Source organism: Achroia grisella, unplaced genomic scaffold (genome assembly GCF_030625045.1).
Source record: "Achroia grisella isolate CSIRO2021 unplaced genomic scaffold, CSIRO_AGI_Agris_v1 utg109, whole genome shotgun sequence".
Taxonomy (NCBI): domain Eukaryota; kingdom Metazoa; phylum Arthropoda; class Insecta; order Lepidoptera; family Pyralidae; genus Achroia; species Achroia grisella.
Window position 1 is genome coordinate 6540197 of NW_026712573.1, and position 18173 is coordinate 6558369.

Here is an 18173-nt window from a genome sequence, read left to right on the forward strand (position 1 = left end):
ATAGTTTGCAGGTATATATACATGGAAAATATCAATTTTGAATTTTACTGTTAAGGGATTATATCTCAAAGCAATGAAACTCATATATTTTTAACAGCGCGAATGGCACTGAACCATACGATCTGAACACCTGAAACAAATGTTAACAACAACGTTTTCAACATCCAAACGAACAATATATATATATAAATATATATTTAAAAAAAACTGATAACAACAAACATCACGAGTCACATTACCCGGTAATTTCACAATTAATCGTATAAATTGGTTACGAGTTAGCTTCGGGTTTTTTTTAATACTTGTATTAATTATCAAACTAGAAAACCTTATCGGAACGCCGTCCTATAATAGTTGGAATTAATGCTCGCAGATTACTCATTATAGTTCATACAGTCTGTAGAGGTCACGGTGAATGCCGTTCAGCGGATTTCCTCCAGTAAATAAAACTGTTCGTTTGAACCCATTTGCTGCAGTGGTGTCAGGAGCGCACAGCCCCGCGCGCGTTACACCAATCCAAGTGATGTCCGATATAGAAAACGATCGATTACCGATATAACATCGTTGACAATATCGATTGTGCTTGTGTTAATTTGTGATCTTATTGGTATTAAATTCTGAGATGTAAGTATTCATTATTATGAAGTAAAAATATAAGTTATATAAATATCGCTGTTCTTAACATTTATAATCAATCAATCAATAACATTTATAATCAAGAATCAATCTATTTATTAATTTAAAAAAAGTGATATAATGAAAGGTTAAGGTGATAGGAGCTACTGGTTTACTATGTTTAGAAATAAAAAAATTAATTGTTTATTTAATAATAAAAATACAGAACTTTCACGTTTGCTAGTACGTTAACCTATTCTTTTGTAATTGTGTAATTCAATGTATATAGTGATAAAAATATAAAGATATATCTTTAGAAAACTAGATTGTTTAAAATAACTATGGATTTTCAATTTCTCAAATTGGAAACTCAATTCATTAACGCATCTCTAATCATTCGTTATCTTTAGAAGGGGTAAAACATTCAACTAATATGTGTATCATTTTATTTCATGTAAATAAAAGTCTTATTTTCATTCAATAATACTTACTTCCACTGACAAAATTATTTATATAATATCCTATATTCCAATTCCAACATGACAACAAATTCTATCTATTTCATAAATAATCACGAAAGTACGCTATGTTTTAGAGTAGATAATGCACGTAAAATTCTATACATATCTATCTATGTAATCCAATGTATATAATAAAAGCCGAAAGCTAGTGATAGTACTAACTAAACAAATTTAAAGAATTAATGATTATTATAGTTATAATTAGATTTATATATTTAAAGGTTTTAATAAATATTCTCCATTTTAATTATCATACAAACTAGAGTGGCACGAGATTCACCGACAAACGTGTAGTATTTAAATTATGAACGAATATAGACTATACGGTTACAAGACTTGTTTAGTACTAAAAAGTGCAAAATTTAATTTTCGACCCAATTTCTAATGATGAAATTCACATAGTATTAGCATTTACGACTAACCTATGCATTACAGTAATTTCACATCAAAATTTCAGATCCAGCAAAACCTAGCTGGCCAATTTTATTCCAATTTTACTTATATAAATGACACTGGAGGCCTAACTATCTAGGAACCAAACTGTAGATAAATAAAAAAAAAGGTTTATGCAGTATCTACGTGATTCGAATGCAATTGTATATTATATAATAAACATATATGTAATTGTCATTTACATTTTCCCTAAAGACATTACGCCTTTAGGGAAGATATCTCCTGCTTGTTTATAACCAACTAGGCGGATCTGTGTTAGTAGCTCTGTCCCACCACAAAGCTGTTTGTTTTGTAATATGTATTTTGGTTAGACGGTGAGATACGCACGGCACGGAGGCATCTTAGTCCTCCAGAATGGCAACGCTGCGGTACCACAGGCATCATATGATGACGTGATATCCACAGTGCTATTCATGATATAGATGATGATATAGGTATTCATGATATAGGATGTAGGCTCACCTGTCGGTAAGTGATATTACCGTCAGATGAGCCTACATCCTGTTTACCATTAAAGTAACAAAAAAATCTATTGGACGTTAGTTTGTTGTGATGATTCCGACAGTATATTTCCATAGATACTTACAAAAAGCTATTTATTTCGACTATTTCATACAATCTTTTAGTCCTTTGCGGATCCGGGTATACCTTAATTAAACTAAGTTAGGTGAAGTATATATACATACAATCCTAAATTTAAACACATTATAAAAATTTGGCCGCATCTTACTCTCATAAACTAATTATAATATATATCGAACCAAAAAATAACAATACACGACAATTCACAAAGCAGGATCTAAAGTCAAACTAATCAGAGCTTGTACCATATGTACTAAATAGGTAATAGAAACATTTGAACACACTTTTTTATAAAAATATTACAAACAACATTTTGATACTATAAATAGAGAAATAATTAAAATAAATAAAATCTATAACTAGAAATACACTGTAATTATATCAGCAACCAGCGCATGCTTATTCTTAAGTGTTAATTCATTCTTAAGTGTAGTATCAATTAGAAATTACGCATGCGAGTATGCTAGATAGAGTTAATATATATTTAATTCATCAATGAATTATTTCATAAATAACCATAAATACTGTAGACTTCAGATGCGAAAATGGACAATATTGCCAATTTAATTTAGAAGAGCGAATAGTAAGTGTATATATAAATAAATAAATAAACAAGGATATGATAAATAAACAACAATATGTCCATAAACAGTTAATTGTTTATAGTAAAAATCATATTAAAACCCATACGCCTCTGCTTATGGATTCTTAAGCGAAGTCTCTTTTCGTCTGTTTGTATCTCTATACAAACAGACGAAAACAGAGACTTCGCTTTTCACTTAGAATATAGTCTCATATACGTACGTACCTGTAAAATAAAACTGTTTTTAAATACGACAAAATCAGTTAATCCAATACGGGAGAAGGACTGAAACTGTTTGAAAAAAAAATTGCACCAATCGAGAAAAGATTGAACAATTAAATAAGTAATATAAATTAATTGAAGAAATTAAAAATAATATATTCTTCTTAAGGAAGTAAGAATTACGATATCTTGACATTTTGTCCCCCGCGTGCAGCTTCATATACTTTCTTACACATTTTTGCAACAAATATCCGAAATGTGTACAATGCGGTTAGTTTTCAAGGTAAATTCAATGCATTTTTATTAAATAGCTTAAGGCTTTGGATAACTCTTAAATTGGCTCTTAATACTTCAATACAGTGGACCCGCGGTAATCCGGCCCCTGTCTAATCCGGCCCCCCTTGTAATCCGACATTGTCTATTATTTGTTATTGAATATTACTTTGACAATATACTTCAGAGTGCATATACATACATACATATATAACATAGAATCTTATCACTGGATCTGTAATTTGTCGGATTACAAGATACTCTTTTGTAAAAAATTCCGGACTATAAGCAGAGGACCCTTAAGCAGCACTCTATAATCCGACAAATACGATGGTCCGACACTGCCCTGCAAAACGTTTGTCGGATAACCGGGGGTCCACTGTATATGTATATAATATAAAGAATCATCATTGGATCTATAATTTGTCGGATTACAAGGTACTCTTTTGTAAAAAAATTCGGACTATAAGGGGTCTTAGGCAGTACTCTATAATCCGACAAATTCGATAGTCCGACACTGCCCTGCAAAATGATTGTCGGACTACCGGGGGTCCACTGTATTATCATTCCTTAATATTAAGGAATGATAATACAGTGGTGTAGCAATTCAATAGTGTCAATTTAAAAAGTATGTATATGGTCTAAACACATAGTTTCAATTATGAAACCTGTTTCCGACATTTCTGTTGATCGTTGTCATGAAATTGAAATTAAAAAGTATTTTCAAAAAAAGAACATTTGTAACATTAAAAAGAAATCTTCATTTGTTGCTTTTTTCCTCGTGATATTAAGGAAATGGCAAACAAGCTGAAGGTCTATCTGTGGTAATCGTGCATACAAATGTGGACGTCACGGAATATATATACTATGTCGTACAGGGATGACGATCATACAAGGATTGTCGTACAAATACGGTATTGTTAGCCTTCGGTATTAGAATATTTATCTCCTAGTACAAATGTGTATGAAATTACTATGAAAATGGGTCAAAATGTTTTTGTGTGAGGTTAAAACCTAAATTGGATTAATATACATAAATTATCAGTTTTTTATATCTTCGTACGATGTTGTATTTTAAGGTGGGCAACCTGGTGTCGCATTTGTTCCAATTTATTGATACTATATAGCATTACTATACTCCATTATTACATACGGAACGCCCACTTTTGTATTCAAATCTATACATGTGTACGTACAACCAACATATACTAATAACCAGTCAAGGTTCTGTCGTACAAAAATGAAAATTGTATTGCAAAATCAATGTTCATATTTTACATATAAATTTTTATTATTGCCTCACAAAGTTTTTAGGTACAAGTTATCCTCAGTAAAAAAAGTATAATATAAAATTAAGTTTTCATGGTGAAAAATATAGTTTTCTGGAGGTTTTATGCAATAATTAATTTAATCCCAATAAAAACGTAAGTGCCAGATTTTAATATATTTTGTTAGTATTTCTGAAATTGTTTAACTACTTAGTAATTGTTTTGCTTTTTAACGAATTATATATTGATATGGTATACAATATGACCATAATAGTGTGTCTACCAATATAGTGTGTTTTAACACACTAGCTCGCCCTTTGATGATCGCGAGTTCGCCTGTTGTCTCACGAGACTTCATATTTGTGTATAATTTAGAAATTAACATTGTTTATAATAGATAAAAATGAAAAAAATATAAACCATTATAAAAATTGATAATGACAATATATATAAGATAATGAGTGAATGAATGAATGTGATGAATCTACATTGTTAATTATCATTAAGAACATTTAAATAACAAATGAAGATATTTACTTCTTATGCCGTGTCTTCTAAGACAATAGTCTACAATTATATAAAAAAAAATATTTGCAAATATACTTTTCAAATAATACTAGTAAAATGTTGTTTTTCATATAAAATATTTGACGAGAAAGGGAAGAGGAGATTTTTTTCAACATGTAATGTTGAAAAATATCTTGAAATTAATACAGTAGTATGAGTTTATTTGTTACAAATATAAAAATCTTTAGAATACATAGATATTTACTTTGATAGTACGGATACACAAATCGTTATCACAAAAAAGACAAATGTGGCGTCGACTACATGTGTCTTTTTATGATATTTTATATGTATAACCTGCAGTAGTAAATATAGCTAGGATAAGAACAAGAAGAACAACAATAACGGAGCAAAATCAGGGAGATGTGTCATCACGCTTAACCATGACCACCTTCTAACCTAATCATACTTGGTCATGGTCGGAATATCTTAGAACACCTATTCAACACAATATAAAAGACTGTACAGTGAAAACACCAAACTATAAGTAATTCATATATTTACTGAAAACGTGTTAGTAACTGGAGATTTCAAGCCCAACTATATTATTTTGTATTCATGAGTGATTTACATAGATATCTGGAAATAATGGAAATATTACGAGTCCTCATGAATTAAGGTAATTACTTTTTTATGCAATCACAATGGCAAACAACGGCACACAGGATGGTAAGTGATAATCATCGCTTAAATGCAAGAATAGCACTGCGGATATCACGTTATGTCCCGTGCCTGCTTCCTCATCAGACCAGGGAAGTGACATTCGGCAGGACAAAGTTCATACTCAGCCAGTGACGGGAATAGAACACATTAATCGATGTATCCACTAAATTTGTGTAACCATTGATTAATATCGTATATGTTTTTGTGACATTAAAAAGTTCTAAATGTTAAAGGTTTCTACTTTATACAATAATCAACAAGCCTAATTAATACAATAACTTTATAAATGTGTAGAAGTTTTGTTTGTTGTGCTTTGTTGTGCAATCAGAGACGGCATAACGGAGTAGGCTCCGGATTACATGTATAGGAATATTTTCCTTAAAATTATTTTTGGATTTATTTCAAACGGGTTGTAAACAATTGTTATTCCCAATAGGACGGCGTACGGTACGAAGTACGTTTGTGTTAATCGCAAACTGACTAGTTCAGAAGAGAGCTCCCAAACACGAACCACAGATAACAGAACCGCTGTATTGAAAGGAGATCCAATATACAACCACATAAATAAAAAAACAATGATAACATAATATTACATACACGAACTAAGCGAACTCGTACTGATAGACCTTTCGCTCTTTTTGTTTAATAAAACTAAAAATGTCGTTATGAATAGAAAACACTTATTTGCAGAAAACATATTTATAGGCCTACAAATTCGAAGTATCTGTTCGAAGTATTTGTCTGTTTGTCATCTTTTAAAACTACATAAAAAGCTAAAAGAAATTTGATTTGAATTTAGATTATATTACGCGGACGATCGTAGGCCATCACCTGTTTTTTTTTTCTGATAAGTGGATAGATAGAGATATTATATTTTCAAGACAAATTCATATCATGTCATCCGCGTAGCTCTTTTTACTCAAATAAAATCAGATGAAACCGCGGGACATGGCTAGTAAACATATTTAATATAAAAATTATCATTTAGCAAAGCAATCCTTACATAACATTGTTTCACTATCATAGTACATTTCTAATAGACAACCGATATGATATATCAACATTATTTAAAATTTTTGCGTAACTTTGTAATAAAATGCGCAATCTCAGCGTTAGTTATTACATTAGTCTACAATTGTCTCCGCATGTAAGTAATTGTTATATTTTTAATTGTGTGTTGTTTATGTGTACAGTAACAATTATGGTTCATCATCCATACATACACAATACAAACATAAGCAAACTAAAGGCTGCTATTAGTCTATAGCTGTATGTAATAGCTATAGACTGTAGTGTATTGTATATAAGTACAGACCGTATTGTCAGTACGTTCAACAACTAAACAATAATTATATTCTTATCTATCTATCTTTCTAAGAATTATAAAGCAAAATACCTGTTGTCCCTTAGTTTTTTTTATATAATTGGAATGGTAAACAAGCTGACTGCAGATCTGATAAGCGGTAACCGTTGCCTATTTATATGTATAGAAGATGTATAGATGTATAGATATACATCTATACATATAAATAAAATTGGAGTGTCAGTTTGTAATATTGAAATAACCGTTTTTTTCAACATGCTAATGACTATAAAGACGGTACATACACCAAAAAACCACTTTTTTAATGTCTGTTTGTTCCGGCTAATCTCTGAAATGGCTGGGCCGATTTTGACGGGACATTTATTGGCAGGTAGCTGCTGTAATAAGCAGTAACTTAGGCTACTTTTATTTTAGAAAAATAAAGTTAAATTCCACGCAGACGAAGTTGCGGAAGCAGCTAGTACAGTCAACCCTCCTATAACGCGGTACTCTCAGAACGCGGTTTCCATATAACGCGGAGCTGAAATTGCGACAGCCCTCCTATAACGCGGTACTCTTACAGCGCGGTTTCCGTTCAACAACGTCCCATCAGTTCTTTCCGTGCACCCAATGAATGGTTTTAACTGGATATGTTTATATCAGCGTGGTTCACGGGTGGGTGGTTCTCCTCATGCGCTATCTTCCACTTCTATTAACTAAATAGTTTCGCATCGACAGCGTGCCATGCGTGTGTGTGTCTAACGAAACTGTAACATGAAAGATATATATGTGATCTTTTGACTACATTGTCGCGTGAACTATAGAAAAACTACGTTCTGCTTATGTCTTAGCCGCTTAAAACCAATGTGAAGATCAACCAAGTGAGGAAGACATTTTGCCCATTAAAAGAAGGCGAGTTAGGCGACTCATATCTGACAGTGAGGATGAGTGTTGAAAGATTACATCATTTTACAAAAGTCTTTCTTTTGTTTTTGTTGGAAAACAGTTTTTTAGTTTAGTTTTTGTTTCATTTTTTTCATCATTTCCTTTTTTTTTATTGAATTGAAGAGTTCATACTCTTCAATTCAATAAAAATAATTTATAATTTATCTTGTCTTTTGTATTTATTGGTCTCCATATAACGCGGTACGAATGATGTGATTTGTACTTATTCTGAGTCTCTTATAGCGCGGTTTCCATACAACGCGGTAGACGGTTTCCATAGAACGCGCTACGAATTAGCCTGGTTTGTATGGTTAAATCCGAGTTTCTTATAGCGCGGTTTCCATACAACGCGGTACGCACTCACCGCGTTATAGGAGGGTTGACTGTAATTATATAAAATATATACATGAATAATATCACCGATATCACGTTATCATGTGATACCGGTGGTCACCATTCACCTCCATGCCGCAGAATTAAAATGCCATGGATCAGAATTAAAACGCCTCATATACTCTGCCGCTGCTTTATCTCCATACCACTTACTGAATTTAGAGATATTCTTCCGGAAGAGTTATATGTAGGTATAACTCGTGGATATATTCATATGGCCACGTACCAAGGGCGGCTAGATAGTTGGTTTTAAAACGAGTTCAGAGTAATTGAATTGTTCATTAGACGCAGTATTATTTTATTCATAGGTATAAGCTATTCGGGGAACTATATTTAAAAAAATTAAAAGGATTATTATTTTTTTATTTCAATGATAATAATTTAACGAATATTAGCACTGTTTTAAAGCATTTATGTTTTATTTGCGAAAAATATAATTTTTACATATAGATAGGTGTGTAAAGACTAGCTCTACCGCCTGCTTAAAGTATTCAAGCAAGAAGTATACTATATGTGATTTGAGACCACACCACTGTATCTGTTTGACTTTTAAATGAAATCTGTGTTAATTCTATATTGTCTAATTTCTTAGAGAGTTACAAACATTAACTAAATATCCATCAATCCTAAAAGAAATCGGTATTTATAATATTAATGGTGTGGTGTAGTTACAGAAAGAACACGTTGAAATACAGTAACAGTATAAGTCAAATTCTACAAGTTTCACTTAGGAGACTTCACAAGTAAAATATATGACGATTTAACTAAAGCAAATCTTCACAGTCTTAGACTTCATTCACATCAAATACAATACTATTTTACAGTTGTTATTCACTAATGTAACAACTGCTTAATGTACTGTACTTAGATATTTCATGTAGATGATTAATTCACAGATGACACTAATAAGAGTAATCAGAATAGAAAAGAACTTGTGACTTTGAAAATTATCGTCAAATGGTTACAAGGTCAAATATAATATAAACACACGAGACACAAAAGTAAAATTGTGACAATATTAGAACTAGTAAAGGAATAATATATACCATATATGTAATTTTATAATATTCGGAAGGTTTATTATTAGTTTTATACCATGATGGTAGCAAACAGGACTTTTCCCTTTCCTTAGTACTTTATCTTGAAAGTTCTACCCATCAGAGGTACTAAAACCATCCCACCTTATTTTATGACATCCGTGTTACCGTTCATGTACATAAGAAAATATTATATCTATGATTCTTTATTTAAAAGAAAAGGTTTTTATTACACGTCGTAGTTATGAACTTATCAGGAAATATTGAAAACTTGTAGTAGATCATTATGAATTTTAAGTTAAATATTTCAAAACAGGGTTACTGAAGTTAAGATGGAATTATGAAAGGAAACATTATTTAATATAGTATACTAAGCTGACATACGTACTACATCCTTCTATTAGTCATTTCGTAGATCACGGAATAAAAGGAAAATCCCAACGATTTATGAGATAGACCACAAATCAAAGGACCTTTAAAATCAATTACAATGCCAACGCACGCAATCGTATTGAATGAAGAATGTGCGCTGTTTTGTTTCAAATGTTTCCACTACCTAGTATTTTATATTTGTAGACTTATCTAGTCTAAGAAACTCTCAGACACGAGTACATATATGCATCTAAAAATTTTTTTACTACAATTTACCAGTGGCGAAAGTCGTCTATGTATCTCTCTCACCAGTATGCCATTGTAGGAGGATAACAAGAAAATACAGGGTACGAAGACATAATATAACGCACGATAGGTACTACTACCACATCATGACGTAATGCACTTTTCATGTATATACATGCAACCGTTGCCACTTACCCTAGGTGTGTCGTGATCTAATGTGTCATTCCTACATATATCAAAAAGTGCAAAGGCGAGCTTATGTTTCTCTTTATCTGTTTCAGATGAGGTCTCACTCACGGGCGTTGAATGTAGTGGCTTTGTGGGTGCTCATTGCCCTTCTGCCACCTATAGGCACCCAGTACTTCGATCCTGTATCGTCTATACTAAACTTTGTTAACGAAGGTACCCAAAATCTTGACAATGAACCGCCTGATCAAGCTACCCTTCTCTCAGAGTATGATTTCATAGTTGTCGGTGCTGGAACGGCAGGATGTGTAATCGCGAACAGATTGACGGAAATACCCAAATGGAAAGTTTTACTCGTCGAAGCTGGCGTGAACGAAAACTTCGTCATGGATATTCCTCTCGTTGCAAACTATTTACAATTTACAGCCGCAAATTGGAAATACAAAACTAAGCCTTCTAGTCGATACTGCGCTGGTTTTGAGAACCAACAATGTAACTGGCCACGTGGAAAAGTGGTTGGTGGCTCCAGCGTTTTAAATTATATGATTTATACAAGAGGAATGAAATCCGACTACGATAGCTGGGAGATGATGGGTAATAAAGGTTGGGGATGGGACGAAGTACTGCCTTATTTCAAAAAAATTGAAAGATTCGGTATTCCAAAATTTGATAACGCATCATATCATGGATACAACGGCTACCTTAGTGTAGAACATGCGCCTTATCGTACGGCAAAGTCCAAGGCATGGGTAAAAGCAGCACAACAATTAGGCTTCAAGTACGGCGATCACAATGGCCCTAATCCTTCAGGTGTTTCCTATTTACAATTATCAATGCAAAACGGAACCAGACATAGTTCAAGCAGAGCTTATTTACATCCAATACATAAAAGAAATAATCTTTATTTAAGCAAAGGTAGTATGGTCACCAAACTTCTATTTGATGACACTAAAACGAAAGTAATAGGCGTAGAGTTAGAAAAACACAATATAAAGTATAAAATATTGGCCAGTAAGGAAGTTATCGTAACTGCGGGTGCTATTAACTCTCCACAGCTTTTGATGCTATCTGGAATTGGACCTAAAGACCATTTGGAATCAATGAAAATACCAGTTATCAAAGACTTACCCGTGGGCTATAATTTAATGGATCATATTGCTGCAGGAGGTTTACAATTTACAGTAAATCAGCAAAGTACGCCAGTGAATACTATGTACATTCTTAACCATTTGGAAATAGTATTCAAATGGATGAGAACACACAAGGGGCCGTTATCACTGCCTGGAGGTTGTGAGGCGTTAGTTTTTATGGATTTGAAAGATAAATTCAATACATCAAGTTGGCCAGATTTTGAATTACTGTTTATTGGTGTCGGTTTGAACTCCGATCCAATGGCATCACGTAATTTTGGATTCGACGATCAGATTTATGCAGACACATATGGTCCATTACAAAACACAGAAACATTTATGATCTTTCCAATGTTAATGCGGCCAAAATCTAAAGGAAGGATTTTATTACAAAGTAGAAATCCTAAAGTACACCCAACTATAATTCCGAATTATTTTGAATATAAAGAAGATCTACTAAAAATTGTGGAGGGAATTAAAGTGGCAATCGATATAGCGAGACAACCAGCCTTAAGAAAAATTGGTACAAAGCTATACGACGTTCCCATTGAAGAGTGTCTCAAACAAGGACCGTTCGGTAGTGATGAGTATTTCGCGTGCCATGCTCAAATGTTTACTTTTACGATTTACCACCAGAGTGGCACTTGTAAAATGGGTGATAAGAATGATCCATCAGCTGTTGTAAACGAAAGACTAAAAGTTCATGGTATAGAGAAGCTAAGAGTAATCGATGCTAGCATTATGCCAGAAATTGTATCAAGCCATACAAATGCCCCAGTGTTAATGATAGCTGAAAAGGGTGCAGACATGATAAAACAAGACTGGGGGATGTTATAATTAGAATTTAAGAAAATGAAACTATTCAATCTGTGATGTTAAATAGGTGTTATATGTAATTAAATTAATATTAGAATTTTTACTATTTATTAACTAATTTACAAATAGATACGTATTTGTTAATTCTTTTGTAGCTAATACTAATCTTTCGGGATCAATTTTGGTACTGAACTAGAATGAGTTGAACTAAATTTAGAGCACAAAAGGACAGAGAGGGCAATATATTTTTTTAATATGTGAAGCGAACATTGTTCTTACAGAACTTGTAATTTTCACATATTCTTATGGAATCTGAGCAGTGTCCGTGCGTGAAAGTAATTTCGATGACAAGGTTATCTGACCGCAGCAGGCATTCGATGCAAACTTTCATTCTAGAGCAAATTTAATTCGTATTATGAAAACAACGGTGGAATATGGGTTGTAAGGTGCAATATTAATTTATTTATGAATTACTGTAAATTAATTCTTAAGTGTACTGCTTAAAATAATAATTCTGACTGACGATCGATTGTCTTTAACTAGCCAAATGTGACAAGCGAATACAACATTGAATACATAGATAATTATATTCATATATAAAACGATGGGAAAACAATAAGGTTCACATCATCATTAATATTGAATTTCAACTAAACAATATATTGTTCAATATGTTTTAAAGATATTAAAGATAAAGAAAAGAAAAAGATGTGATGTATGTACTGAAAATATAAGTACGTAATATATGTATGTAGTCAAAAACTAATTAGTACTAAGAACTGTAACTAAGACATAGACGCGGCCTAGCTATGTGGAAAGCATGCCTTAAATACATATATAGGAATTGTTCTATGCTTTAGATATTGTTGTTAGTGTGTTTTAAATCGCCATTTATTAGTCACTTAGTTGCAGACATTGCTAGTCAATGTGCCAGTAACTTGTAAAACTAACTTGTACTGTAACTTTTATAAAAGATGGTATAGGAGAGATAATAATACAGTAATTAAAGTTAAAGATATACTCAATATATGGGAAACAAAATAATAATGCAATAAAGGCAAATACTTGTTTCAAACTTAATATTGTTTTAATTAATTCCTTGTATATTATTAAGTGATATGTCGGTATTCTATATTAAAAACAATATATTATGCTTAATGGAAATAACTACTAAAAAAATTAAGGCAAGTAGGTAACTAGTTTCTAGACATGTCAAAAGCTTTTGATTGTGTTGTGCACAAATTATTATTAAAACAACTTGAACATATAGGAATTCGAGGGAATGCATTGAAGCTAATGGAATCATACTTAAATAATAGATTTCACGCAACCATACTAGAAACGTTTGACCGAGATACAAGGACAATAATACGAGTACAATCAAATTTTGAAAAAATTTTCAATTGGTGTACCCCAAGGTAGTGTATTGGGACCTCTTTTGTTTCTAATCTATATAAACGAATTTCCTCTGATAGTTAATCATTTATGTATAATGTATGCTGATGACGCTACAATATTTTTATCTAAAGACAATCTAACTGACAAAGGCTTTATTGATGACATTTATAATACACTACACATTGTAATAAATTGGTTAGCATCTATTAATTTGAAAGTTAATTTGGAAAAAACAAAAATTATGGAATTCATAAACTATAAGAAAATGCCATTGGATTTTAATATTAGTATTAACAGCACAAATATAGAGAAAGTAACAGATATAAAATTCTTAGGTGTCACTATTGATACTCATATGAACTGGAAAACACATATTGAAAAAATAAATTGGAAACTTTCAAGTGGCTATTATGCTATATCAGTATTGACAAATATAACTACAACAGATGTTGCGAAAAATGCTTATTATGGATATATATATCCTTTACTCACTTACGGGATAATATTCTGGGGTAATTCAGTCAACGTGCAATCTACTTTCATACTTCAAAAAAAAATGTCTTCGTAGAATATATAATATCAATAGGTATGACTCATTGAGAAATGTGTTTAAGAATTTAAAATTTTTAACCTTGACATGTATCTATATATTAGAAATAGCTTTGTTTATGAAAGAAAATAAGGATCATTTTTGTAAAAGGACAGAAATAAAGAGTAATTTAAGATCGCAATATAAATATGACATCTGTACCGTGAGATCTTCTAGTTATATGTATAGTAAAAGTACCTACATAAGTGGAATAAAAATATTTAATCATTTGCCTGATAGCATCAAGTCACTGGATGCTGGACAATTTAAAACAACCTTAAAACAATGGTTATTGTGTAAGTGCTTTTACAACTTAGATGAATATTACCTTGGTGGAGGGGAGTGACAAATTGTTTGATCTGAGTTGTGTTGTAGATAGTTATTTTATATATATATTTTTTTTGTTTTTGTAATTTGGTTATTTGATGTAATTGTATATTTTAATTTCATATTGTACGTCCGAAATGGATAAACTGGTCGTTTCCATATATGATCTAACACAGTTATAGACAATAAATGCTTATCTTATCTTAGTTATCTAGATAAAATTTTTATAATAAAGAAATATAGTAGTGGACTACTCCTACTATGTAATTATTTATATTCTTTGTAAAAAAATCTAGAATTATACTTTTTCATTTTGTTATAGTTCAAACAGTATAAATCAGTATATTTAACTAGTTTCCTGAATGTAATTATTATAGTTAATAGGGCTGTAACATGAATTTTATGGTAAATAACATGTTTACATTATAAGCTCGTGTCCATTGCTAGTGCAATGCAACCTAGTCGAAATGAACGAGAAATCTTTATTTACCACTAGCTATGCGGTTACATATGCGTGATATTTGTGGTCTATGAGTAATTCTGATGAATAATCTGTATTATTGTAGTTTCATATCAATCAATTCAGTAGTTTTCGCACGAAAGAGTAACAAACAACTATTCACCCTCATCATATTAATAATGTGTTTAATACACCCACAGTCCACACGTTTAATAATAACTAAGTTCCTGGATGATTTGAATAATAACTGACCCGGTAGACTCCCCTGATTTTCCAGGCAGGACAGTCTGGTCGGGCCGGGTCCGCTACTAATATATAAGAGCCTGCAAGAATTGTAAGAGCAACGAATTGCGCTGTATTTTACGCTAATATTAAATCGTAGGAGTCCGTATGCAATAGGTATTTAAATAAATATTTATATTAGTCAAATAATTACAAATATAGGTAAATTAATAAGTAAATATTAATAAGTCAGGAAACAGTATGTTACTTTAAAATATGGATGCATTGGTATCTATGAAATAACTCAGTAGTCATATGTGTATGTGAATTTATGAAAACTAATATTTCTAAGAGCATTTTTTTATATTTAGTTATAAAAACAATATTTATATGAAAAACTTATTCTGGATAATCCATCGTTATCACCCAAATAAGTAAATATATATAAATAAAAATTAAAAATGGAGAGTTTTATATATTAAACGCTGTTCGATAGAATTGCTGAGTAAATTAAGGTGTACTTTATGCGGACAGCACCGCGTTATATAGTGATACACTAACAGCAGGCGCTAGTGATGGATAAACTCAAAAACTACTTGACCTATTTTAAAATTTCCTTCACCGAGTTTTGTATTAAATGTATGTTACATTATCAAGCACATAAAATTAAACGAGTATTTTATATAATACCTACTAGTTTTTAGGCGCGACTTTGCTCGCATTGAATTCATTAAATAACTTCATTTCTGGCTGTTAGATGGTGCTGAAATAGCAAAATGATGATATTTTATTTTTCTGTATTTTTAAATAAAAAGTATCCGATGTTCATTCTAATACTTCCAAGAACATGTGTACAAAATTTCATGATGATCGGTTCAGTAGTTTTTGTGTAAAAGCGTAACAAACATCCCTACTTTCACATTTATAATATTAATAATAATGATATATTAATTATTGAAATAATAGAAGGAGCTGTATAGATATTTTATATATTGTTGTATTTTAATATTATCTGTACCACTAGTACAACATATAGCATAACTGTAGCAATAATTACCCAAATAACGCAAGTGACACCGGTCTGAACCATGAACATTCATTCGTACAGCATGTTTTGTAGTTAAGGGCCAAAAAGTTGTGCTACTTAAAAATTACAAGATCTGACTTACAAAATTTGTTACATATTCTCATTTTATGAGAACAGTTTCGTACAAGGTCCTTGAGGAAACTTTCACCAAGACTTAATACACTGAAATAAATTGAATTATGTAATTTAATTTCTTCCGCAGTAGATAACAAAAAGATTATAATGATAATTGTATTTATTTATTTCGAATATCACATTATATTAGTAAACAACTTATAAACTATGTCAGTAAATTACAATATATATATCTCAATTCATATAGGTATGTCCACGAACAGATGTAGTGGTCCGCAGCAGTGCAATTATATCCAGTGCCTCTAGAATGGACAATCTGACATATTTGCTATTATAAAAATGGTATTTTAGTCGATGATCTTTAAAAAAAAATTATTTACCGGAAAGAGATTGTACAAAGACATGGGCACCTCTATCTCGCGTATTTCAGCCGCTAAGCAGCTTTGCAAGTTGTTTTGGTTGGAGAATGAGATATGGCAATAAAATATAGGATACAAAGGCATTATACCTTAGACCTCTGGATTGGCAACTGAATGACGTGATATCCGTGTTGTTCATTTATATTATTGCCGGTAGCCACTTATATTCTGGACAGTTTCCACTTATATTCAGATAGGTTGTCATACCAGTAACATTAAAATATAATTTATATAAATTGCGAATATTAGGTGTTGTGTATGTTTTTTTATTTTTTGATATTTTTTACAAATGTAAGAGCAAATAAACGGATGACTGATCTGATGGAAAGCTGCTGCTTAAACCCTTGTCTGTGACGTAACAGCACCATATGTATGTATAGATACATAGATATAGTTCTACGAAGGCGAGGGTTACTAATTACTTAACTAACCTATTTATTTGTTCCTCATTTTTTTATACAGACTTCCTATATACAAAAATTATATAGTTATACATATACATATAATTATATTATGTGATTAACATTTATGAAAAGAGGTTGACAACCTTATTCTCCACAAAGTTGAAAACTGGTTCTGCTTCTAGGCACTTCCTAGATGCTATAGATAGATGCTATAACTACTCGTGGTTCAATTACAGCTATTTGATAACAACAAACAGGTATGTATTTAGTAATATGTGACATGAGATTCTATATTCCATACAGAGCTTAAGTAATCATTACTGACATGCCCTTGCTTCAAACGGAATATATTACTGGGGTAAAATAGAGCAATTAATATGCCCAAAGAAGCTGAGGGTCCATCTGACGGTAAACGGTAACCGTCGCCATAATAAACAGCACTACGGACTCTCGTGATACAACTCATGCGTTGCTATTTCAAGGACGAAATGATCGTGTCTCTTTTTCTTGTAATATAACACCCAAATCTGCATGCTACAACCGAAACACACGATTTTATTTCAAGAATTTAGGCTATTGTCGGGTGCTTTAGACCTATAGCACTGCGACGTGCATAAAAATATTAAAAAGAAATAAATAAGTTGCTTCAGTTGTCGTTTTTTTTTCTAAAGACCGTATTCATTATTTACTATCTATAATGTACAAACATCCGCCAGTTACATTTTTATTATATATAGATTGAGGAAACTTCTATAATATATTCATATAGCGAAATCCTCAACGACTACTATGGCTCGAAGCAATTGTCGAGTCATATTTATTTACTAGTTAACTCTATTATTAATTTGTCTTAGATACACCTAGAATATTTTACGTCATACAATGCATACTAGTAACGCTATATGATAAACCTTTGTTTGATGTATGTAACAACAAAACGGCTTACAAAAACAATATTTTAGCTCTTGACAACAAAATTATTAGCATTCTTAAAATTTCAATATCCTAATATTATCA

The 18173-nt window shown here is 31.6% G+C and overlaps 2 protein-coding genes across 3 annotated transcripts in view; one reads left to right on the plus strand and one right to left on the minus strand.

Annotated features, from left to right (window-relative positions):
- The window catches only part of LOC131844581 (flotillin-2), a 247835-nt gene that overhangs the window by 202620 nt on the left and 27042 nt on the right, over positions 1–18173 (minus strand). The window lies entirely within an intron of this gene.
- Positions 516–12326, plus strand: LOC131844538 (glucose dehydrogenase [FAD, quinone]-like). The gene is made up of 2 exons (XM_059193455.1): positions 516–624; positions 10325–12326. The coding sequence occupies exon 2, from the start codon at positions 10325–10327 to the stop codon at positions 12194–12196; it is 1872 nt and encodes a 623-aa protein (XP_059049438.1). The 5' UTR covers positions 516–624; the 3' UTR covers positions 12197–12326.

Coding starts and splice junctions, on each gene's coding strand:
- LOC131844538 (XM_059193455.1), top strand. CDS start 10,325: ATGAGGTCTCACTCACGGGCGTTGAATGTAGTGGCTTTGTGGGTGCTC.